General features: G+C 41.8%; 2 protein-coding genes across 2 annotated transcripts in view; both read right to left on the bottom strand.

Moving 5' to 3' along the window:
• Positions 1-15,365, bottom strand: part of camk1da (calcium/calmodulin-dependent protein kinase 1Da) — an 83,314-nt gene extending 67,949 nt beyond the window's left edge. The window contains exon 1 of the mRNA XM_085138755.1: positions 15,255-15,365. Within this exon, the coding sequence (XP_084994881.1) occupies positions 15,255-15,355 (101 nt within the window). The 5' untranslated portion in view covers positions 15,356-15,365. The remainder of the gene's footprint in view (positions 1-15,254) is intronic.
• Positions 4,154-26,567, bottom strand: cdc123 (cell division cycle 123 homolog (S. cerevisiae)). The gene is made up of 13 exons (XM_085138756.1): positions 26,483-26,567; positions 26,164-26,235; positions 25,924-25,987; positions 25,676-25,708; positions 25,216-25,311; positions 24,124-24,230; positions 23,802-23,853; positions 21,183-21,258; positions 20,826-20,948; positions 20,488-20,516; positions 20,284-20,385; positions 20,061-20,198; positions 4,154-19,599 (listed from the first exon to the last, which is right to left on the bottom strand). Exons 1-13 carry the CDS (start codon positions 26,554-26,556, stop codon positions 19,537-19,539), a joined length of 1,029 nt encoding a protein of 342 aa, XP_084994882.1. The 5' UTR covers positions 26,557-26,567; the 3' UTR covers positions 4,154-19,536.
• Between the last annotated feature and the right edge of the window lie 354 nt (positions 26,568-26,921).

The following is a 26,921-nucleotide window of genomic DNA, read 5'->3' as shown; positions in this document are numbered from 1 at the left end:
TGAGTGCTCCAAGGCACTGGCAATGCTTCAGCTGGTGAAAAAGCTTAATGGTATCACCTGCATTTGTGGAAATATGCTTTCAAAACAAAATGCTGTGCGTGCTACTGTGCTTCTTGGTCAGAATTTAAATTGCCAAAATCTCAGTGCAAGAAAAGGTTGTGCAAGGGTGCAACAAATAGTAAATCAAAATCATCAAAATCAAAATTCTGAAGATGTTTGAAGATAGTAAGAACAGTAACTAACTAATTAAATTACACGTTATATTACAAAATATAACAAAAATTGCTCTAAGGTATATTACGCACAATTACAGTGGAACAATACCAAACCTGAAGCCTTGCCTGTTGGACCTGTTGGTTCTCTTCTTTTATTGTTGGCGTGTTTCAGCACAACAACTAATCTTTTGTTGGCCTGGATGTGCGTGTATGTCCTTATAGAAGCAACATGCAGCAAAAGCAGTAGTATCTTGTGCACAACTTCCCTGTTAAGCTTGTATTACACTCCTGTGATGACATGTGGAGCTGATGAGTACTTTCATCTACTCTTTAGGACTGATGGCTGCCATTAAGCCCAATCTTGATTCCAGAGACAAGATTTCAATAGCCACCTGCTAATATGATTCAAAGGTATCCTCTGGTGATTTCCAGGGTCGGAAAAAACCGAACACATTACTACGCATGAGTGCATCACTGAACTGAATGGAACAGACCTCTTTTGGAGTTTCCCTCCTCCTGCCCTAAAAAAAAATCAATCCTAGCAGGGCAATCTATTCTCCTGCTCGGTGCTATCACAGCAGCAGACCAGAGATAAGGGAAGCACAGATCTTTATGTTTGTGTAGAGGACAAAGGCACTGGCGCACACAGCCTGATTGATCATTTTATTATTCATTCGAAGCACTGCATCCTGTCAGGTGCTTCTGGGACGAACCTTTAACGCCGCTGCAGTTTACCATTAATTAATTAAGACTGTGATGGCAATCGTGAATGTGAAGATTGCATTAGCTTCTACTCTGTGTTCTGCATAATGAGCCACTGAGCTGGACTGGAAGGCCGATCTGAATCGCTGTACAAAATAAAACAGGAAGACAAGTGCTGTGCTTTCAAATCAAAAGCTCTGTTCCTAGTACTGGCAGATGGTGGAAGGAGTGAAAGGGTGACAGGGAAAAAAAAATCACCTCCAGCTTACTTATTCTTTGGCAGTGAAAGAGGACAGCGCTCAGAGCCCCTGAGGCCACCCCCTTAGGCTTCTACTTGCTTCGATTCCCCTCCCTCATTGCTTTTCATTACAATTCCTCATTTCCTCATTTCTTATCTCTTCTTCCTTCCCCTCCTCCTCCGCTCTAGCATTTCATTTATTTTTTTTTCCTGGCTCTAATAGAAGCAATAAAGCCTTCAGGGGAAATATGCTAAGTTGCTTTCTGACTTGATTTCTGTTCAGGTAGAGGCTGCCACCCTGGTCAGAGCAGTGGGCATCACAGACATCAGCGTTTACTACTGAAGTGTCATCTGGGATTGGTTCGATCCTAACCTGGAAAAGGGGTTAAGAAAATGGATGGCTTGGAACACTTTCATAAGAATAAAAGTCTTCAGTGGCCCTCTGTGATCTACTTAGTGGATATCCAACTCAAAAATGCACCACGCAGCTTTGTGTGATGGGAACTGGACAGAAAGCTATGGCGTTCACTGCATTCGGCCATCACGTGCTTCTGCGGCAATGCAAGGAATTATGGGAGAAGATAAAAATGAATTAAGCATTGAACTGAAGCCCTGGCGTGTACTACGGAACAGTGTGACTCTTAAGCTAATTAATAGTATGGTTTGCCAACTGGGAGCGCTTGGCAGCTCTATAGAAGCGGCAGCTACCTCTGAGTGGCACTAACAGGAAACACAGGCCAGGTATGGAAGCCTGAAGTGAAACTACAACAGAGAAAACAGCACAAAGCAATCAAAGCATTCCTCTGAGAGTAACCATGACATTTACTGACAGGCACTTCATTTTGACTTATCCAGGAAACTGCATCTGCTGTGTTTCAGTGACAGAGTGAATCACAGAAGCATTTCAAATCTGAATGATGGCATTTCGTTTCACTGTCAGGTCTTTGAGACTAGTTCAGTTTGACTCATACATGGTGTAGGCTTCTTAGCTAGCAGGCTGCAAGGGTTTTAAAGACATGCTGAGGTCAGAAGGTCTAATTTCCTCCAGCATGAAACAATTCTGCAAGGACATTGTTTTTCTTTAACTAGCTACTGAAAATATTCTTGTTCACTACATGTTTAGTCCATTATTTTGCTAAAAGCCTCATTGCCACTGCTAAGATTTGACACATCTTTCTCATTTGACCACCAGAGCAACATTCTCAGAAACAGCGGCCCCTACAGGTACAAACATGAATGTACCCAAGAGGACTAATTACTGGACCTCAGTCTAACATGTACCTAAATGTTACATATACATATATATATACTTTGATATTAAGGTGTTACTGCTTAATCTTGAGGTTCTGAATGAATACAAATACTTTATATGAAATAAATTAATGACTATCCATCCAGTGTAAAGTTGTTGGCCATTTAATTTAAACATATTCCTGTATTCCTTACATTATTTTGTCTTTTGTAGCATTATCCCAACTGGGCTGGAAAATCTGGAGTCTGGACTTAAAATTGTGTCAAATGTGTCAGAGGCAAGATTTAGGAAATTAGTACAGGTGTTACAATAAAAACACAGAACTCACAGTCTTGCAGACATCCCGAGTCATAATAAACACGTCCATCAATGCCTCATCAAGCAAGCTGTAACAAGAACTTACCAAACTAACATATACTATAACTACGGATATCGCTTATGTATTTTTTCCTTTATTTTAGTTAGTTTTCCACGTTTACAAAATCATTTCATTTAGTTTTGGGGGTTTTTTTTTCAAAATTTTAGGTTTGATTTTTATTTTAGTTAACACAATTTTTTTTACATCTATTTTTAGTTTTTACCAACTGTAATAATCTTGGTCTGGTAGTTATTATTTAACAATATTTAGCACCAGTGTTGGGCAAGTTACTTTGAAAAAGTAATTAATTATAGTTACTAGTTACTTCTTCAAAAAAGTAAGAGTTAGTAACTGAGTTACAATATTCTAAAAGTAATTAATTACTTGAAAAGTAACTATTGCGTTACTAAAACATTTAACCCTCTGGGGTCCAGGGTATAATTGGCCATTTGTAACTACTTTTGATTTTCTCCACATTTTACCTTTAAAAACTATTTACTTTGCCTTGTTTGGTATCATTCTTTTCAGCACAGCCTCACGTGTCTGAATTTACAGTTATGTTTTCATTTTGACATACTGTATTAACACAATTGATCTAAAATCAGACAAAAAATATAAAATCAGAGTAGAAAGTTATATTTTTTACTGTAACAACCACAAACATGTTTAATGATCATATTTCATAACTTTAAATGCAAATATAAATTGTCAATTTTAAAATCATATGCACAAGTTTTGCAAACAACAAAGTTATCTGCATCCATTTACCTTTTACCCTTTTTTTCAAATAACCATTTCAAACTATTTACATAACCATCAGCTGTTCTGCATTCAATAAGATGCCACACAAATTATTTGTGCCACTCCCTCCAAAAAAATAATTTCTGTCCACTATAAAGGAGAACATCACAGCCTGATACCTGCAGGTCTGACAGCAGCAGGTGTATCACTCCTGTTTCTACCTGGAGACAGCAGTCGCCTCATTGTTCTGACACACAACACAAAACTATCCACAACACATTAACTACACACTGCAAAAACCCTAAACATCACAAATCTTTCACATCTCAAAACTCGCTCTCTCTCTTTTTCTGCTTTCTCTCTCTCTCGCCGTTACTCCTAAAACTTCCCCCTTTTTTTGGGGGGGGGGGGATTTGCTCATAAGCACAGAGTGCTTGCTAGCGCTGTCCTTAGACAGTAAACGTGACGAAACTATTGAGGAAAAAACGCCGCGTATATATTGTTTATCACGACTCTGGTTTTACGTGGCCTATCACCAAAATTTAAAAACTGGTATATATCACCTTGTTGCTTTGTCTTTAAGTGCTCATGTGATTGGCTTACCACGACTACTTTATTCTTCCTCAGTCAAACAGCAGCACTCATGCGATTGTTTTGCCCCCTTGGCTCCAAGTGTTGTGCTAGACAGTGATCGTGATTACCGTCTGCGGGAGCGTGCGCAGCTGCTTAAAGCTGTAGCGTCCAGATTACTTACGTAGTCAGCTACTTCCGTGCAACTGATACAAGATGCGGTAAACGTGGGCGATTGTGGCTCAAGAGTTGGGAGTTCGCCTTGTAATCGGAAGGTTGCCGGTTCGAGCTCCGGCTTGGACAGTCTCGGTCGTTGTGTCCTTGGGCAAGACACTTCACCCGTTGCCTACTGGTGGTGGTCAGAGGGCCCGGTGGCGCCAGTGTCCGGCAGCCTCGCCTCTGTCAGTGCGCCCCAGGGTGGCTGTGGCTACAATGTAGCTGCCATCACCAGTGTGTGAATGTGTGGATGACTGGATATGGAAAGCGCTTTGGGGTCCTTAGGGACTAGTAAAGCGCTATATAAAATACAGGCCATTTAAACTGAACACAGCTTCAACCTTCTGTTTGTTGAAAAATAGTAACGGAGCACATTTTCTTGTTAGTAACTGTAACGGCGTTGTAACGATAGGAATAGTAATTAGTTAGATTACTCGTTACTGAAAAAAGTAACACCGTTATTCCCATCACTGTTTAGCACCCCCATTATTTCAGCCCAAACGCAACTTTTTATTCATTTACTTATTTGAAATGGTTGTCGCTCAGATGGGAACACTTCAGAAAGCTGCCACTTCTCTGGCTTCCTCCTCAGGTCTCAGACACAATTATTTAAGTTTCTCTAGTCGCACTTTCTCCGCCTTAGCAATGCAAGCTTTGCTCTCTGCTTCACCTCCAGGTAAGTGTGTTTCCTTATACAGAGAAAAGTCTGATTCACTAAAATATCAGTCAATCTATTTATTTATAAGCACATTTAAAAACAACACAAGTTGACCAAAGTGCTGTACATAGTAAAAAGGTAAAAAGTAAAAAGTAGAGCAAACGCACACAAAGAACAAAACAAAAACGGAGTCACAATTAAAAGCCAGTTAGTAAAGATGTGTTTTCAGACGGATTTTAAAGATGTCGAGTGTTGGAGAGATCCTAATTTAAAGAGGTTCCAAAGTTTGGGCACAGCAATCGCAAAGGCTCGGTCTCCTCTGTGTTTCAGTCTGCTTCTAGGAAAAATTAGAAGCAACTCATCAGCTGACCTGGGAGTTCTAATTGGAGTATTTTTATTTAAATTTCAGAGTGGTCTGACAGAGCTAATCCATTTAGAGACTTAAAAACAAGCAATAAAATCTTAAAATCAATTCTATAACATACTGGAAGCCAGTGTAAACGAGCCAAGACTGGGGAAATATGGTTGTGTTTACGAGTGCCTGTCAAGAGTCAGGCTGCAGCATTCTGAACTAGCTGAAGACGAGAGAGCAGAACCTGGTCTAAAGACTATTAGTCAAGCCTGGATGAAATGAATGCATGAATCACTTTGTTGAAGTCAGCCGATGACAAAATGTTTTTAATTCTTGCAAGGGCCCTGAGCTGGAAGAAGCTGGCTTTTATAATTGAATTTATTTGTTTCTCAAATGAAAAACTGCAATTTTCCAGAAGGCCAAGTCACCCCTAAAAGAAAAACGAGGGTCAGAAGGTCCAAACAGTACAATCTCAGTTTTTTGAACATTCAAAAAATGTAATGCAAACCATGATTTAATGTCATCGAGGCAGTCAAGCAAAACTTTTAGGGAATCCATAGAATTCTTTTTAAGTGTAAAAGTAGATTTGAGAATTATCGGCATAACAGTGACATGAGATTCCATATTTTCTGAAAATATATCCTAATAGGAGCATGTAAAGGGAAAGAAGTAGTGAACCAAGGATAGATCCTTGAGGGACCCCACATGTACGGAGGGGGGGCAGGGGTGGATGCGGGTGAAGAAAAACTTCTGTCAGTGCAGTTCCTTCATAGCCACACAGCTCTCCAGTCTTGACAAGAGAATCCCATGATCAGATCTAAAAGCACTAAAGTGGCAGAGTTACCGGAGTTAATGAAAGATCATTAAAAACCTTTAAGAGCAGGTTAAGAACCTTTCCACGCACATATTTGTAAACGTGGCCGAACATACTCGAGTGATGTTTAATGACGTTCCGAGAGGCCAACGAAAAACAGTAACACTGCTCATGCCGCTGCAAGTCTACCGACCCCCAGCGCTCCTTGTCCTCCTTGATCATGACAACAAGGGTGCTGGGGGTCATCCCCAACTGCTAATCTCATCACAACAAGCATTTGTGCCCCAGCAGGCTGTATCCCTGATTTCCCTCTCAAACAGCAGATGTTGTTGTCAGAACTCTTTAGGATTGCGCAACAGGTCTGAAACCAAATCCCCCAGTCAGGAAAAACAAAGCGAAAGATTACCGTCCAGTTCTCGACGCCACCTGCGTTAATTTTGTCCGACTGTCATCTCCGTACATCTCATGTTGGATATCATGCAGAGGGAAGGGTTTCGTTTTTTTCTTGTTGAAGAAAATGTATTCAGTGCAGCATCTTTGAGGGCTGCCATTTAATTAATATGATATTAATTAACATTTAATTAATTAATTAATTAACAAGTAATGGGGAAACATGATTTTGTTTTCCATAAGTGGCAAAAATGGAGTCACAATAAAATATCAAAAAAAATGTTTCTGCTACGTAATGCCAAGCCTCAAATTTATCTGACATTTTAGTTTTTAATGTGCGACAAATGGTAGTGCGTGCCGTAAATGAGAGAGTAACAGAGTGAAGAAATGAAAGGTTACAATAAAGAATGGTTTTTAATGTCAAACCTTCAGCTGCAAAAACATGTATTACAGCACAGAAATTGGCTGAATTTCTTCTTTTAAAAAAGAAAAAAAGCTGAAGACAGCAAAGCTTCCATTTCATGACAACTTTCAGCCATTCCTCTGATGTTCCTACATGAACTTCCCCGCACTGTTCATCTATTTGAATAGGTGGCTGTATTTAGACTTGAGCAGCAAGACACCAGTGTGCACACAGCTGTTCACCAGAGTAGTGTCACAACAGCACAGGGACAACAGGCTTTCAAGCTCGGGGCCATTATAAGCTGGATGCGGTTGCTGGGAGGCTTGAAATAGAGCGCTGATCCGATAATGGACTAAAGTTTATGATCATTAATACTCAGAGGTCTGAAACACGTGTCAATCTGTGCAGACAGATAGGTGTCCCCTCTCCACACCCATGCAAACATGCATACACACACATGGACACACCAGCAGTTTTGCCTCAAATGCATTTAGTGATGAGGAGTCTCGACAGCTGGCGAGCGGAAAGGCTACAAGGCTGTAGCTCAAATTTAGCAGCGCTGAGATGTCAAACTGATTTCAGCTATTCAGTGCTAATTCCTGTGGAAATGCTCAACTCATCCATAACAAACCAGAACAAGCACCGGCAACATTTAGGTCAGTAATGACAGGATTCTCAAGTGCTGTGTACAAATCAACAACAACAAAACTGTTAACGGGGATTTAAATCCAGCGTTTTAGGCTGGGAATCCTCACAGTGACACCACCATGTTAACGCCAGGTTAATTGCTGGGGTCCGGCAGAACTATTAAAAAAATATATATATTAAAAATAAATAAATTGTAAAAATGAATCTTTCTTTCAACCCAGATTTCCTTTTGTTCTCCAGTGAGCTCCTTTGGAAGCTTTTTAAAATCAAATCTGATTTATTCATGGGGGTGGCTCAGCAGTGCAGTGTTAGCACTGTCGCCCCACAGCAGGAAGGTGGGCCAGATGGGACATTTTATTTAATAATGGAAAAGGGCAAGTTTTTTCTTGATTGCAAAGACCAAGGAAAGGCTGGTTGGTTTTAAGAGGAAACCATCATCCCAGCCCACCTTTATTCAAGTATCCTGGAGTTACACTTGACCATAGACTAAAACAGGACTCTTGGACTGAAAAATAAAAGTTTTTGTGGAGGAAATGTTTATCCTACAAGTTGAATCCTAAAATGCTTTACATATTATTTTATTGGAAAGGTGTGACACTGTATTAGTTGATGGTTTGGAAACAACATTTGAGAGGCGCAGACAAATGCAATTAGAAAAACACTGTATTACGAAGCTTAGAAAGCATTTATAACGACCCTATATTGAGCAAAGCAAATAATATTGCGAGCGATGTGAGGCATCCACTTGCTTCCTCCTTTGAACTAATAGCATCTGCACAGCACATATCCAGCCCAGTTGGTCTGGCCAAATCATGCCTAAGATGCAAAGAGAGTGAAAGTATTGATAAACTGTGTTCTTTTATGCCTTATGTGATTGTTTTTTATGTGGTCTATACAAACGTAAGGTGACTTCAGCTGCTATCTATCTATTAGGGCTGGGACATATCATGCCGTTCACGGTAATACCCGTATAATGTTGGGCAACGATAAGAAAATGAAATATCGCGATATCGCATGCGCAGTGCCTTTGTTTTCATACGCACATGGTGGAAAAAGCACGGCGGCGATGGAGAATGAGAAGGGCGAAAGTGGATCGTTGAATCAAACGGATGAACCAGAATTGGTTTGTTAAAATGCTGCAGCTTCAGTGGTGTGGAACTGGTTTAGCTTTTGTCCGTCAGATACACAACAAAGCACTATTTTTGGTAGAGCATGCTAGCGGGCCGTCGTTATTACCGTGTTGTTTGGAAAATACGGCACACTTAAAATCAATCCTTATTAATCCAGTGTCCCTTATAATCCCGCGCGCCTTATGTATGAATTCTGGTTGTGTTTACTGACCCCGAAACGATTTTATGTACACGGCGCTCGAAAATCTGTCAAATGTTTTAGTACGACTTTGCCAAGCTACGAAGCCGCACCGCTTGATGGATTGTCGGAGCATTACGGCTAGCGTAGGCAGGAGCCTTATTATGCTTCAACATAATATTACCGTATTGTGTGTGTACAACCTCTTTTTAAGTTTTGTGGATATTAAACATGGTTATGCTGAGGATATGTCGGCCAATTTCCACTGGAAATGCCTTTTGGCTAAACTGTCTGCAAGGAATTTGCACTGTTACATATTTATATAACTTTAATGCGCATAAAAAACAGCTGCTTGTTGAAGTGAAAATACATTAATGGGGATTTTTTTGCACTAATAAAGTTGTGGAGTTGTAAAGTATTTTGTCTAGTGTCAATTATATCGTCAGTTATATCGTTATCGCAAATTTTCTAATGTATATCTTGATAAATACTTTTGGTCATATCGCCCTGCTCTACTATCTATGTCGATGTCCCTCCGGTACACCTGGACAAATCGTGTCCAAGGAGAAGGAGGTCTGAGCATCTCTGCAACCCTAACAGACGCACAGCTGGGTCTGGTCTGGAAAACACATTGATCCCATATAACAAAACACTAAACAAAACACTACAAGATTATAAACAACTAACAACCAATCACAGTTTACCAGCCTGAGAAAATGACTCAACGGCAGAAATAAAGAAAATGGAACAGATGCACAGATAAGCCTGGTGACACACTGTGAGTTTTCAAGCCTCAAACTGATTGTGAAAAAAAAAAATCAACGTGCACGTACATATGTACAAAGTTACCTACCTACACCCCCCACACACATACACACAAACACACACAAAAGCATGTTTGCATACACACACTGTTAAAAGCGTGGGCTTGCAGTCCACTAATGAAGTTGTCACATAGCAAACAATCATCTTTTGTTCTATTTTTAAGCTGCTATTTATAACAAGAAGAAAAGAAACTTTCAAATCGACATCGTGTATGTTGGCACAGCAAAGCTACACAATCGAGATAAGCAAAGCAGAGCTGCAGACATAAAGAGGAGCTATAGAGAGATCTCAAAGGTTGGAGAGATGAAGGGAGGGTGGACTGTGAAGTCCCAGAAACAGTGTCGAGAACGGTGCCAACCGCAGGGAAGTAGAGCATCAATTAAGGGCAGCGTGCCCTAGATGGGACAGTCAAGTTCCCACAATGCATCACCATCACGGCCACCACTTTACTTTCAGTCTCTGTACACACACACAAAGCACAGCGCCGATGAAAGGTTTGGCATACACTGTGCTCAGTGACACTTTTGCAGACCTCGACAAAATGTATTGTTAGACTATCTTCATGTATTTGTTGTTCAACATGTGCAGATATGAACTTTTCTTTTTTAACTGAACACATTGCTGAAAAATGCTTATGGATGATGCTGTCACAGTCTCTAAGTCAGAGCAGCTTCACTGTTTGTAGATTGCACTCTGCAGCACATGTAGCAGAGCAACATCACAGTTAAACACATGCTGTTGTTGAGAGCAGCAGTATTCAGATTTGACTGCCTTACAAATGCTGGAGGATTGGATGAATATATTGGCTTTTTGGCCAAGTAAATCACTGGTTGTTTTATTGTTTTAGTTTGTGAGTATGCCTAAGGCACAGTGATGTGTTGGTAAGCGCTGTTGACTCACAGCAAGTTTGCACGCAAACACATCCTGTTCTCTTCAGGTACTCCGGCTTCCTCCCACAGTCCAAAGACATGCAGTTAGTGGAGTTGGGTTAAACAGGGATTCTAAATTGACCTTAGGTGTGAATGTGAGTGTGAATGGTTGTCTGGCTCTCTGCATCGATCTGTCCAGGCTCTACTCTGCCTGTTGCCCTGTAGCAGCTTGAAAAGGACGCTGATATAGATAAGCGAAAGAAAAAGGATGGAAGGATCGAGCTGCATCACTGAAAACTCAACTTAGTAAATCATTCACTTCTAATCTCCTCCATTTATTCATGTACGTCTGGGTTGTGGGGATAGATGTCTAATCAAAGAAGACCTCTCTCTTCCCAGCCATCTCCTTTGCCTCTGGCAGCGGGACACCTAGGTGCTTCCAAGCCAGATGAGAGGTGGAATCTCTAAACATATTCTGGGTCTGTCCTAATCCTCCTTCTGGGAGGACATGCCTGAACTTCCTCCAAGGGAGCCAATTGAGGTGCTGGAGAGATCCAGAATTGCATGGTGAGTCTTTTCTAAAGTAAGAGATAAGGTGAGTCCCAGTGACCCCTAAAGGGAGCAAAAGAAGAAGAATGGGGGCCCAATGATGTCTTCCCATAGACTTATATAGAACTAGAGGTACTTTTGAAACCACTGGAGTAGTACCCTGCAAACCATAGAAAAGAAGACTGGTTTAAGGCACTTTAACCTGCATATAGCCTTAAAGATCTGGAACCTACAGTTTATGCATATCACCAACCTCAGGTACTTCTGGCTCACAAGCCATCCCCACACTAACATTTATATTAATGATATCAAAGCACTAAATCGATATAGCAATAAAATCACAGCTAGTTTTCCTGTTTGTTGGTTTGCAAGCCTTAGCGTTTCCTCCTCAGTTCGCATTTGTCGCTCTCAATTGTGTCATTATCTCATTTATTTATGAAATGGAAAAACGGTTCAGGGCACAGGGTGGGGAAGATTATATTTGGAACTCTGGATATGACCACAGACCCCGGATGCTTAAAGTTTGTCCCGTTCGTCTTCATCATCATCCCTCCTGCTGAGAGCTGCAGCCTACCTGAGGCTCTCACACACGTGTACACACAAAGAACACACTGCTGTTAGTGCTGAATTATTGAGCAGAGAGACAGGGACGCACAGAGCATGCACACCAGGAGAGGGTAATAAGACACCAAGGAGAGCTTTATGTACATGACTCCAAACACACACATAAACACGAACGCACACACAGCTGCCAGCGTAAGCTAATCCTTCTGAGGTTTATCCCGTGTTAGGGGACACAAAATATATGTCACACATTGGTATTAAGACCCAGAACAGAGGAGGTGTTTAAGTGCACACAAACACACTATCCCGAAAAGAATCAAGGATGATCCAGCATGAGGAGACGGTGTCAGGTCTGTGACATCAAATCCTGTCGGTGCAGATGCAGCTCCAAAACGATGACGCAGAGCACATTCAACACTGCAGCAACAGTCTGACTAGTCCTTTTTCAACTGCCCTCCTCAAAAAATAAATAAATAAACGTGCTGCTACACCCGAACACCGTGCTGGTACCGAAGAAAAAAGTTACCCTGGAAACTCAATGAGCAAACACACTCTGGAATACAGGAATTTTTTTGTGAGCTGTTCCAGTCTGCTGCTTTCTTCCCTGATCTCCCAGCTTCATCACTCAAAACGGATCTGTTTCACATCCAGTCACCTCTCATCTTCCTCTTCTTCCTTCTCTCCTAACAAATTACTCCCTCATCCCACACACAGACACATTTGTATTCCCCTTTCTGCTGATGCATCAGGTTCAAAGACCCGTCAGCAGCAGCCCTGGTTAATGTGTGGCTACAACATGGCCGACTCGGATCACTGAGTCCTGTACCAGCCTGCATCCTGAGCTTGTGCGTTTCTGTGTGTACCTGTTTCTGTGTTTAATGTCGGGTTCAAAATTTGTGGCTGTTCTGGCGCAGAAGCAGACCAGACAAGCTAGCGGTCTAGCATCATTACACAATGTGACGGAACTTCCTTCCTATTCAGGGGAAGTTCTTCTAATCTGTCTGCTGTTAATCCCAATCTGTGTCCGCCCTGTTTGTCTCCCTCCAGGCTGCCGTCCAAACAGGCGCAGCTCACTGCTCGCAGCAGGAAACCAGAGAGGGCAGATAGATGCTCGCAGGGACTGGCTGTCAAGAGATTTGGGAGGCGTGGACCTGTGTTTCTGTTGCTGGTTAAATGAGGAGGAGAGGGAGCAAGGAGAGGAAGTGTGAAGGAGTCTAATTTGAAGTAGAAAAAAGCTTGCGAGTGCATTGGTGATACTGCTGTTGCTGCAGCTGCCAGGGGAATGAAATTCCTGCAGTCTGTTAAAGCCTCGCTGTCATCCACAAGAAAATCCCCTTCACGGCTACAGCTTAAGGTCACCTTTAAACAACGCAGCAATCCTAAGTCACTGTAGAAGCCCCTATGTAAACATCCCATACAACAGAAAAGCCAGCAGGAAAACAAACAAGAATACAGAAGGAGACACTAAACGAAAGTAAATCCATTCAACAGCAATAACTACTGTACTTACTTTGCAGGGAAATCAGAGACATCTGTATGCACAAAATTTAAGGAAAACCCAACACAAAGTGCCTTAGTAAGGCGAGTAGCCACCACTTACTGCCAAACCAGACGGGCTAGTCTGGAGTATTCCAGAAACTGCTGATTATCTGGGATTTTCCCACACAACGCACTCTAAGGTTTACAGAGAATGGACTGAAAAAGAGAAAAAAGATGTGGTGAGCGGGCGTTCTCAGGATGGAAATCCCTGGTTGATGCCTGAGGTTAGAGGACAATGTCCAGGCTGCTTTGAGCTGATAGGAAGACAACGGTAACTCAAATAAGCATCTCTCAATGCACAACACAAAGACCCTGCCAGGTACCTGTCCTGACAACTAGGAATGGGAAAGTCAGGCTACAGTTCACACAGGCTCACCAAGACTGGTTGACACAAGTATGGAAAACATGGCCTGCTCTGATGAGTCTATCAACAGTTCAGCCTGCTGGCGGTGGTGTAATGGTGTAGGGGATATTTTCTTGGGAACCTCAGTAGGAAGTGAGCATTGTTTATATGCCACAGCCTGTCCGAGTATTGCCGTTGACCATGTCCACCCCTTTAAGATCACATTGAACCAATCTACTAGTGGGTAATGTTCCATGTCATAAAGCACAAATCCTCTCAAACTGGTTTCTTGAACATGACTCATCAGGTGTATCTGACATCCCCATATTGGTGTTGTTCCTGGATCCTGGATCCTGTTCCTGGATGTTGCTAAAGGTTGTCTACTGATATCTACGCAGGAAAAAAACATGACCGCAGTGTTGAACCTGGACCAACGCTAATTATGATGAACAGCAGGAACAGCACTAATACAGGTATATCAGATATCAGAACAGTCACCAGACATCAACCCAACAGAGCACCACTGGGATGTGGTTGAACAAGGAAATTCACATCATGAATGCGCAAGCCAACAAAACTGGAGCTACTGTGTGATGCTGTCAAGTCAGTATGGACAAAAATCTGTAAGGAATGTTTCCAACACCTTGTTGAATCTCTGCCACTAAGAATTAAGGTAGTTCTGAAGGCGAAGCAGGGGTTCAACCCGTTCGTTATTAGAGATGCGTACTTAAGAAAGTGGCTGATGACTGTATAGGTATTTTGCAGATAAATCAACAGACATCAGCCAATATTAATAATTGGCCAATATTTAAATTCATCGCTACCTCTAAAATGACAAGTGCACCCATGCCCTACCAGTAAAAAGCCACCCATAGCATAAAAAACACCCGTTTTACAAATGATTTTGTCAGCTCTAACACAATCCTCAAGTCTCTGCATGTTTTGTTATGGAATAAATGAAATACTTGTACAGTAATTTCCATGGGAATCTGACAATGTGATGCCGAAGATGAGCGCAACAACACTGATTACAGCTACTCAAAAAGCTCTCAAAAGCCCTGCAAGCCTCTTTCAAAACATTACTAAAATACTACACTTGATGTGCTGATACCACAAAGCCCTGATTTAAAACCACTACAATCATTTATGAGTGTAATGTCACTGATTACAAATATATGTCGACAGGCAGAACTAACGACGAGAGGCCGAAGTGGGTATATAAACGACTGAAAAGATAACATTTGTGAATTGTGAAGCTAGCTAAAAGTTCTCAATATTTGGTGTAAACAGTTATCACGCTAGCTAAAAGTAATCCCTAACAAACTGAAACAGCTGAACATCTTGTGTAAGCGGAATATTCAGCTGCTATAAAGTCATTATTAATAGTACTCGGTGCTTTATTACACAGCGATGCCACAGCACGAAATCCACTGACGTGATTAAAGCCCCCCGCTGAGCAACCACAGAGCTCCCACAAGCATCCGCAGGAATACTACAGTAATAGCGACACAGAAGAAGAATGTAGAAAGCGGCACTCGGGCACATTTCAAGTCCATTTGAACGCTGCCCCCGAGCGCAGTAAGGTCACCGTAAACTCTCCCAGCAGCCCCGTTTGTAGACAGACACAAGCCCGGATGGATATTACTGGACTATCACTCAGACCAACGAGGTGAACTCAGACAAAAACCGTGTGTACTCACGTGCCGAGGACTTCTTTAAAATCAAAAATCTTCTTAATGTCGTCGACTTGTTTTTTCCACGTTTCCCCTCTGCCGGTGGTGTCTCCGTTCTCCCGAGCCATGACGCTGCTTTGCCGGGCCAAGTCCGACCCCAACACTGGGCTGCGGGAGCAAGGATGCGAAAATAAAATAAGACTACAGGAGGAGGGGTGGTGTTGGGGAAGAAGACGTGGGCTAGAGTGTTAGGGGTTTGAGAGTCCTGATGGTCTGGGATCCGCTGCTGCAGGACCATGTGAGTCCTCCTGCAGGTTACCGTGTCCCCGCTTCCTCCTCCTCTTTCTCTCTCTCGCTCTCTCTCCCTTTACCCGCTCCCCCTCCTGCCTCCTCCTCCCGTCTGGATAGTGGCTGCGTAAACGTAGACGAAAGACAAAAGAGCCTCCGCCACGGTCTTTCAAAATAAGAGCATGTTACTTGACAAGCCAAAATTTAGCTGGAATAATATTATTAATAATATTTTTTCTTGCAACTGCCACAGCTATTATACAGTCTTCAATCAGCCCCAGAATCCCTAGGCTAACAGTAAACTCAAAGCATAGGATTTAAGAACGGGGGAAATCATTTGCTGACGCTATCAGTCTGAATTACTTCATTAGCTTATGGTATGTACAAAGAAAAAAAGATGAAAAAAAAAAACCCTGCAAAGCACAATAAAATAAATCGAGTAGACTAATTTTCTGGACTTTCACCAATGGGGGCGGGAAGTAGTAAATAAATTAATCAGTCTAAAAAAACACTCTTCCAGATTTTTTATTTTCTTATCCAATGACGTTTTGTTTTTGTTTGTTTTTTTCATTCACTGGATAAGAAATTAACCAATAATTTAAATAACCTGGGTTTACAGTCAAATAAAATGGAAACTCATACTTTACTTTCACCAAACTGGTTAATCACGTCTCACTCTTGATAGATGTTTTATCAACAGTTTCACATATACGCTATCTGGAGTGATTTATTTCATGTCACTCTTTTTTTTTTTTTTTTTCCCAAAAAATTGTTTTATTTTGAAGACAGAGCCTCACAACTTCCGGCATCGCGTTTGTCAAGCATCTCTAACTTGGTGGCTAATCTGCTTCCACCTGCAATTCGATAAACGTCTTTAATAAACGCCTTTAATTGGTGAACACCCCCCCCCCCCCCAATCAAAACATGTCGGGGGACGGGGAGGAGGGTTCCCACTGTTGCACAAAATATCTAGTGTGTTCAAATCCACCTCTTTGCTTCTATGATTGTCATTGTTTATTTAACAACTGCGTCCAAGTCATAGTCTGGCAGTGAGTGTTAAAGAGAGCCGGTGGATTGCTGCTCCTTGCATCCTGCTACTTCTTTTGAGCAGCAAATTCGCAATGCGCCAGCATTATGACAACAGCTATCATCTATTCATCACCATGTGGGATCCCTAAAGGCGTCCATGTGGCTCAGCGGGGCGCCCAGGGATCAGCGGGGAGCCCAGCTGCAGCAGCGTGCTCACCTAAGTTACAGTAGTCCTCATAACACCTGGATTGCAGACGGAAAGAGCGGTGATCCCCGGGCTCTGACAGCTGCAGGGGCTGAGGTCAGCTCAGGCCGCGTTACTGCCCACAACACACGCGCACACACACGCGCGCGCACACACTAGGTTATGTTTGCACTATAAGGAGACAGAGAGAGAGAGGGGGGTGGAGGACAATGTGTTGCAGCTTCAGCTGCTCATGAGTATTCCGGCTGCAAACTACTGCAGCTCTTCCTCAGCAGCATCCGAGGAAAACTCCTCTCCCCCACGCTCTCCCCCCTCATCCTAGTCTTTTTCTCTGAGTCAGCAAATCTGACCTCCCCCGGTGAAAGATGATTACCCGGCTGCAAAGGGAGGGGAGGTGGGTGTTAGAGCCATGGTTAAAAAAGAAGATGAAGGTCAAGGAAGAAGAATGGGGCCCACTTACTGCCTGCAGCTTCAACACTGACATTTTAAATGCAGACATGTGCGCATGTACAGAAATCATTTGCCTGGCTGAGATGCTGATATACATATTTCCTCTAATGTCAAACCCTCCAACGATTTCACACTCTGAAATGGCTTGTATTAAATGATCCACTCCCAGCCCCCACCCTCAGTACAGCTTCCATCCTACCTGACATCTGACTTGATGTAATGTGTGGATGGATGAAAGGATTTCTTTAGCAGCTGATGTTATACTGAAATGCAGTCACGATCTACCATATTAAGGAGCTGGGGTTGACACATTTGCTTAGGTGCCAACCAAAGAAGCTGGATTTTGCTGTACTAAACATTACTGTCTTTGGAACAATAGGTCAGGGTTTCAATCCTGGTCAGGGAATGCATTCTGTAAGAGTATCCACAAAACACTATACTAGCCTGGAAGTCAGCTTTTGAGGAACAACGACAAACTGAAAAGAAGTATGTCTGAAACAAGGCATACATGGACTCGATGAACTGGCAGCTGACTGCCAGTTCTGGCAGGTAACTGGCAGGTTACTGCACAGCATTTAGCATGAGCAGCATGGATATGATGAGGCAGCCCTGGTAAAGGACATCAGTCTAACTGAAGCACATGATGCCCAACCACTTGCAAGGAGAGATGCTGAGGATCAAAATTGACGGCAGAATAAAGGTAGCAACCGAGGCGATGACACCCAGCAGAAATAGAGATTCATCAGACCAGGCAACATTGTCCAATCTTCTGCTGACGAGTATTGCTTAGCCTGTATGAACTGTAGCCTCAGCTTCCTGTTCGTAGCTGACAAGAGTGACACCTGGTGTGGTCTTCTGCTGCTTCAAGGTTCAGTGTGTTGTATACTCAGAGACACTCTTCTGCATACCTTGCATACAAGTGGTTAATTGAGCTATTGTTGCCTTCTTATCAGCCCTTATTACTGCCATATGATTGGCTCATAGACATATATCTTAAACAGTTGAACAAATGTACCTAATAATGCGAGCAGAGAGTGTAACTGCAGGCCTATCGTATCTGTATTTTTTTTAGCTTGATGCACTTAATGAACTGGAGTCAGTGCGATTGTGTGTGTGTGCGTACATCTATATTTTTAATCACAGACTTGAGTTCATCATTAGCTAGGCTTTGTATTTACCCTTTATTTAGTCTTTATGATCACGATCAGATTTTGTGATTTGCCCCCTCCCCCCAACAGCAAATACCCCGTGTCACATTTCAGCAGACAAGCTCGTCCTTATTTGCAGGTCAAACTGGATGTTTACATACACGTTTCAGTTTCATAATGATGACAAGTGGTGAGGCGTATTCACAATATTTTATAATATTTGTGTCATGCACACTGTTGCTGCTCGTCCACAGCGGTTTACCTGGCGAGCTGTACCTCCGACACCCACTCTTTCATCTCCCCATAATTGCTCCATCAATCCAGTGAAGAGGAAAAGGGGAAAAAAAGGAAACGAAACAAAGTACTGCCCTGTGTCGTGCGTGCGCAGCTTATTTAGCTCTCGGGGTAATGCGAGCTGTTGCGTAAAAGTGCAATCAATTTCTAATGTGCTGGTTTACAGCACCCACCAGACTGACAGTCGAGTCAATACACGACAAAGAAGTTTAATGGTGTTCTTTGGAGCAACAGTCTACATTGATGCGTGATGAGGGGAGAAAAAAAAAAGAAATAACAGGACTCCGAATGAGCGCTGGGAGCAATGACTGTGTCAAAACTGCTCAGAGGAAATTGGCAGGGAAAGATGGAGGAGCTGGGATTTCTGGCAAGAAAATTAAAGGTGACTCAGTGATGAAGGGCTTTAGTGTTAAATAGAGAAGTCTGTCAGCCTCATAGGTAAAGAAACAAACTGACACTGTGTGTGTGTGTGTGTATCAGATTGATTTCAAACCAAGAGAGACTGTTTTTGAGATGTGATACAGATACACAGACTACTGCACAAGTATAAAAGCAAACATTCTTTACATTGTTAATGAATACATCATTTTACAGTAACACAGTCCCCGCCCACACAAAAAGTGAAATAACCAACCCCTGGACACGGCAGAGGCCTCTATTAAGATCGGCAATAAGGCGCTAGGCAGTGTCGAGGGAAATGAGTCCCTAAGGAACGGGTAACACGATCTGCTAATTTAACACGCTCCATTCGAGTAATGTGAAGGAGCTATTTAGGAAATCCTGGGTACACCGCGTACCATTCTGAGATTAAAAAAAAGGAACTGGTGCTGAAACAGAAGAGAGGGTGAAGAGTCACTTCATGCAGATTTCATATGGAGAGCCGATGACGCTGATGTCACTGTGGCGCGTTCTCCTGCGCTTCCTCCTCCTCCTCAGACTCTTCCTGTTGGCTTTTCTTCTGCGAACAGGAGAAGAAGGAGAGGAGAGTTTAACCCTTCACTGCAGTCATCTGTCATTTTACACTAGTGTAGTGTTTGAGTTGAGTAAAACATTAGAAATTAGTACTTTTCTTGTACATTTTTTATGGAAATGCTAATCAAAAACTCTCCACATCATAAGATTAAGTTTAGGGGAAGATCGCAGTAACGGAGTCAGCACCAGATGAGCTCAGCATGTCCAGTGGTTACTGATGGGATGCTCTCTAAAGGTCCCAGCTGCTAGTACAATGGTGGTCAGTCAGTGGTCAAACTTTAGAGAACCTGGGCTACATGCTGGTGCAAGAAGTTGAGTTTTTCTGCTGCGGCCGCAGCTGAAAATGCACTCACTGTCTTTTGTTTCAACGCCTGAATGGCAAACAACGTTTGCGTTCATGCATGACGAACACGTCGTCACGCATGAACGCAACTTTCCAGGACCTACCAGCTTGAGGAAGTCGATGAGTTTGTATGCATCCTCTCCTGTGGAGAGGTCGACAAAGTCCCGTGGAATTCTGTAGCTCAGACAGGGGCTGGGTTGCACCGTCACCTCGCTGGTGGTGTAGCGGAACGCCGGGCCTTCCTGCACAGGTCCACAGACACACTGAGCATTCATTAAAACTCCAGATTGTGTTGCAATACGGGACATACAGTATACAATGACTGACCTGCTGCTCTGCAACCTCTCCAGACGTCAGCTCGCCCCAGGTGAACAGCAGCGAGTCAGTCACCTCTCCGAATGGGTTCAGGTCGATGAGCCACACCCTCCCCTGCGACACACACGAAGACACATACTACACGTAAATGCAGCTCACAAAGTGTGTGTTGGGTTTTTTTTGATTTATCAAGAAAAACATTCAGTATCGAGTTACCTGGCTGTCTCTGTAAACATCAAACACAACTGTGAAGCAGAAAAAAACATCTGAATGAGTAATCATTTAACATTCACACTATTGTCTCGCACAACTTCAAAAAGCAAACTTTTAATACCACCTCACATTAAACATTAAAATCACAATTAAGTGAAATGTCATCAGTCTTCGCTTTCATTTCCGTCCTGCCTAAATGACCCCATTTTTAACAGTACATATTTAATGACTTTCATTACTCCACAAAAAGTCTCTTTCTGTCTGAGGAGAACTTACGAAACTGAAAATACTGCATTAATATTTACATGTACAGGGATAAATAAAAGCAGGCTGATGCTCACAGTCTTCATCCAGGACGTTGTACTGGATGTGCTGGCTGAAGAAGTCCTGAATGGCCTGGCTTATCTGCTCCTCCTGCTTCAGGATGTGCTGGTAATACTGCGTGTAGTCTCTCTGGGAGATAGCTGGGAGATCGCACAGACACATCGTCAGCACACTTTAGATTACATTTTATAATTGGTTCTAAATTAACCTCCTGAATAACTGTACAGAGAATTTTTAAAAATAATTCCCGTCTCACGCATGAAGCGTACTCTCTTTTTGTCCATTTGTAGCCACTCGGTGGCTAACGTGATCAAACACAGTGCAGATATTTATGGACAACACTCGTGTAAAAGAAGAAGAGGGACAGTTTTTACCGATCAGTTTGTTTTCTTTGACAAAGCAGCGAAACTCTCCGCCAGGAATCAGCTCACTCCACTTCCTCAGTACCAGCTGAAGAAAGAAGACAAGTGTTAGAGTGTGAGACAACCATTAAAGAGGAGACACTGGCACTAGTAAGCCAATAGAAATAGTTAAATACGGCAGCAGATTTGTTGATAATACAAGGAAACCCAAAGAATGTGTTAGTGCTCTGCATGCAAATTACTCCCAACTGAATCAATATGTAATGAAGTTTTCAGATGACTCCATTATTCTTATTTTACTCACATGCAAGTCTGACATTTTAAACCAGGACTGGGCAGGCTTGTGAAATGATGGTAGGTGCAGGATCCTTTGCAGATCAAACCTCTCTAACTGTTTTATTTGATCTTATTTAGTTGCACTACAGTATTTTTTTACCCAGTCCTGTTATGTGCATGCAGTTCCATTGAGCAATGCATATAAACAACAAAGGGATGTGAATATTACTGTACACAGCAATGACATTACACAGGTTACTTTGTACAAACACACTGAAAGTGCGTTTACTTGGCTCATAAATGTGGCCGTGATTGTAAAGCAATCAATCAGCATCTCCGTTTCCTTGGAGACTCCAGGATTTCGGTTCTGCTGCAATTTCTTTTTCCCCAGCGTGCTTCTATAGAGTCCATCTCTAACACCTGTAGTAGTCAAGTTTTTAAGTTTTAGTTGAATGGCAGGAAAAATCATGGGATCGACCTCCCTGACATTTTTGTATTTTCGCTGGCTGGCAGGATTTTAGCCAATCCTTCACATGACTGAACTCCAAGTTTGTGCTAATAAATGCTGGTAGGAAGTACAGGCTCCTTTTGTGTAAGCATACCAGCTATAAACACTCATTGTTTCCCTCTGTCAGTTAAACTGATAAATAAAACAGCTCATGCAGAACAGAGTGGATCTGTTGTTACTTCAACTCTTTCCCTCCTTAGTCACGTATTAAGGATAAACCTTGTTTCTCTCTTTTGAACTGACATGTTTCTGTTGGATTTCAGGCCTCCTTCCAGAACTAAATGACTGGATGTGCATTAGAAGTTAGTGAGGGTGATCTTTGCCTGTATAGCTTATCTGGACTACCCTCGGGAAAAACTTAATACCCAATCAAATAGTTGACAAACTCCATCTTTATTGATATAAACTGAGGTGTCAAAACTTATTAAGGGAAATCAGAAAAGGTCGCCACTTGTTGCTCTCATGTTTGTGGGTGTCTGCTTTTTGATGTAGCGGTTGGCTGACAATTATTAACTAATCCTATTTCATATGCAAACAGCCTAATGGCCAACACAGGATGACTCACCAGGTCACGAAAAACAAGCCTGTAAGAAAATGACCTCTCTTGACTTATGACCCAGTCATTGCTTTTCTGGTGAGTTTTCAGTCTCAGCTAGTTACTGAATACAATGTTTGTTTTTAAGAAATTACTGTTGTATTTGGAGTCAAACAGATCATAGAGATCAGGGTATGTTTTACAAGTGGCTGCTGTATGAGTCTGGAAAGTCCTCAGGCTTTTTAGTCAGAGCCAGCGCTCCCTCATAATCTCCAAAACCAAAATAAGCTCGGGGTTATAATAACAGGTGCTGTCACAATGCAAAGAGACTAATCAAACATGATTTCTTTTTCTGGAAATGTTGAGGAGTGTAAATGGTAACGTTTTTTGTGAAACCGTTTCTCTCCAGTTTTTTGAATAAGTCTTAAATTTTAATCTTTGCATTTTTCTGTTGGGTTCTCAAAATGCCAACTTTGGGAGCCAGCGAGTGACTGAGGCGCCACAAAAAGACACATTTGTAGTTTGTGTTCATAAAGTGACAGCTCAGAAAAGGGTTTCACTTTTATTTTTGTCTAGGTTTTATTCTTCTTAATCATAAAGAGAGGTGGCATTTCTTGACTCCAGCTATATTTGTTATTGTCAGAGGGATTTACTCTGCTGTGACGGCTCAAATAGAAGAGCTACAACTGAACAGAAACGCTCTCTTGGTCTTGCTCTGAGCTCTGTATTACAGTGGGACAGCAGTATCACACTGTTTCACCCATCATCCTCACCATATGCTACTAACAGCTGCCACTGGCCCTCGGGCCATACTTTGGCAATCTTAACAGCGATGAGAACCACTGTGAGCTGATTTAAGTGCTCGAGTAATTTCATATTTCCATAACGACGCGGGGTCGGCAACCAGAGGGGTTTTTGTTCTATCAGTCCTTTTAAACAAGAAGCTAAACACTCAACAGCACCTTTAATATTTGCATCCGTTCAGCTGCTCATTAAAAGAATGATCTAATCAGCCAATCACATGACAGAAATGCATTTAGGCATGTAGACATAGACAAGGTGGCCTGTTGATATTCAAACTAAGTAAGGTGATTGAAAAGACTTTGAATGGTTGTTGCTGCCAGAGAGTCTAATCTGATCTACTTTTTTGTTGTTCCAGATTTATGTTGTATTATATTTTGCGAACATGTGTAAAGCAAGAGTAAATTAAGGGGGTAATGACACAAAAACACATTTGGAGACTATTCTCTTAGCATGTGCTGCAGTGCTATTATGTATCTTCTTTATGGTGGGGGAAAAAAAAAGTATATACCTCATAGTTGATGACTGGGTCTGGGGAGTCCTGGTCGCTGCATTGAAGGAATCTGAACATGGAAATGACAAAAAAATAATAATAAAAACCTTAAAAATGTACTTTTCACTTTCCCCGCACTGCTCTACAACCACTGCCCATACTGAATGTTTGTCAGCGAGCAGCAGCGAGAGGTAAATCTACAGCCCAGCAAATTTTCCAGCCAACACTGCCAGTTCAAATGGGCCTGCACACACCACACCAGGTGTTTTTCATTTTTTCTTTCTTTAAACGAGCCCAGTTGTTTACGATTGTGATGTTGTTGTTAGGCAACGGGACTTACGGCTGCGTGAGGTCATGCGTGATGAAGTCGGAACTTTTGAAGAGCAGAAATATATCACTGAGGCTGCGACACTGCAGGGAGCTGTTCAGAGCAATCCAGTTCGCATCCTGTAGGCATGGAAAACAAACACACACGTTAAGTTACACTGGATATAAAACGTGTGCATTCAGCTGTTAAAATGACAACATGTTGTGCTGTTAAAAAATGAGACCACAATAAATCATTTGAAAATGAGGCTGCCAAGAGTCCTACATGTCCTACATGTTACAATCTCCCAGATTCTCCATGTGTCTCGACTATGAGGTAGGATGGTAATAAAAAAGCCTTTTCTTAGAAAGAAAAAGCCAGGTTACAGTTTGCAAAAAACACATCACGTCTCCCAAAAGCATGTGGGAAAATGTGTTACAGTATGATAAGACTATCTGGCCACAATTCCAAAGGCATGTTTGGTGCAAAAACCAAGGTAAAGCATGGTGGTGGCATAATCATGATTTGAGGTTGCTTTGCATTAGTCAAGGTGAAGGGAATTGTGAAATACCAGTCACTTTTAGCCTAAAACCTTCAGTATGACATGACAGAGAGCCTAAACGTAAATTCAAATAAAATGTAAATTCGAATGGCAAAGCTGGATTTCAGATCAAACAGAAAAATCAAATCAAAATAGAAAATCTGAGGGGAGATGTTAAGAGGATTGTGCAAAGGAGACGTCCTCACAATCTGACAGATCTGGAGAGGTTTTGCAAGGAATGGTGGAAAAATGTTGCGAAGTCAAGTTTTGCCATGCTGATAGACTGAATGTTTTGATTATATCAAAAAGTGCTTCAATAGTATTAGCTTAAGGGTGTGCCCACTTATGCAACTAGCTTATTGCACTTGGATTTATTTGGTTTTCACTTGAACTGTAAAGGTTATAGGTCACATCAAAGGTGGGAAACATAACTTATTATGGTTTCGTCACACTAACATCAGAAAAACCTGGCAGGACTATATGCCCTCATCCTTAATGAATAATTCATGAGGCATTTAGTGACAAACAGATGTTGGTCATGCTAACACTCTTCAACCTGAAGCAGAGGAAAGCAGTGTTTTTACCCGCGGTGCGCTCCAATTGAGTTTAGGGAATACACGCCCACCCAGGCTGTTTATGGCCTCCAGCACTTTAGAGGTGAACTCTGGAAACTCAGGAGCCTGGCAGAAACATGACATTTCAGGCAAAATGATACTACAAGCTTAAAGGTGAGGTCATACACATTTATTACATAGATACAACCTGATTTAAAGATGAATGATTTCACCTCTTTAGCTTAAATGCTTATATCTATATTAACATAACAGCACACATATGAAGAAACATATACATGGAAGTAATGTAAACTACAAACTGATACTCGGCTAATTTTTAGCAAAATGGTTTTACGTAATCATCCGAATTGACTGTCTTTGGTTTAACTGTAAATATATAATAATGAATACATAACATCTATCCTAACATTTTAGATGTAACAGAAAACCTTAAAAATGAGGCGCACTTGGACCCATTAAGGACACTTACAGTGACTGTTGTAGTTGTTTCATCGTCTGACCACTAGAAGGGAGGAGAGAGTTAGAAACATGATCGGCCATGCTTCACATGAGCATCCACCACTGTAACAGCACATATGTGACACCAAAGACATGAAAGCTTAATATGTCCCATTTAAGGTTTTAAATTTGTTTCACACTTAGTTAGGTCATATTCAGTGCGATCCATTTATGATCTTTGTGACGTTCTTCCAATCTTGAAAAAAGGCTCCAGCTTACCTGAATGTCTTCCTCTGCATCTGAGTCGCTGTTGTTAGTTTGTGTCTGCTGTGTGTTGTGGTCACTTGAGGGAAGAGAGAATGAGGAAAAGGGTAAAATCAGAAGAGACAGCGTGTAATCTGTGAGCAACTGTCATAACGCCCAATTACGTTTAAATCATGATTTCCACGACAGAACACGTTTGTGAAATTTCACATAGGAAACATAACCGTCTGTGTGTGTGTGTGCGTAGCCTGATACCTCCCAGAGACTACCAGTGTCCCATCGTCCAGTAAATAGTCTATTACATTCTGAGGCAGTGGAAGAATCAGACTGGAAAACAAGACGAACCACATCATGTATATAATACACAGAAAACAAATATATATATATATATAATAAAAGCACAGAAGTAGAAGAAGGGTGCACTGTTTACTATTTACACTCACGAAGACAGAAAGGGCAGCTGTCTGCTTTTTGTCTGTCGGCTAACGTTAGCAGCCGGCTAGCTGCCCTTTATTTTACAGCAACAATTATAAAAACGTTCAGTGGACTTGCTCTACAAACGTTAGCAGTTTACCTTTTAATCGTATGTTTCTTAAATATCGGATACCAAACCGAAAACTGACAGTTGACAACTTGCTCCTTCTTCATGCTGCAATATCCTGTAAAGGAAACGAGTCCATCAGTAAATAACTTCCGAATCTCTTTTAGAAACACATTAAAATTCTGGCTTGAAATTACACAAAATCTTCACAGTTATGAATCGATTTTAATGATTTTAATTTTACTCAGAAAACGGTGAAAATAAATACATTAGTTAGCTGTTGGTACAATTAATAATCGTGCCATGTTTTGTGCCAAGTTTTCGCTCGGGGAATCATTTTCATGGTGCACATGTAGGCGTGCAGTGAGCTGACTGAGATCGTTTATTAAAAAGAAGACCTCACTGTGGATGCCTTAAACTACAATTGTAAACGTAAAAAAATAAAAATGTTATTTATTTTAAAGAATTAACC

Source organism: Neolamprologus multifasciatus, chromosome 17 (genome assembly GCF_963576455.1).
Source record: "Neolamprologus multifasciatus chromosome 17, fNeoMul1.2, whole genome shotgun sequence".
NCBI lineage: Eukaryota > Metazoa > Chordata > Actinopteri > Cichliformes > Cichlidae > Neolamprologus > Neolamprologus multifasciatus.
The sequence above is the reverse complement of the archived record's forward strand: the minus strand, read 5'-3'. Positions and strand labels throughout refer to the sequence as shown.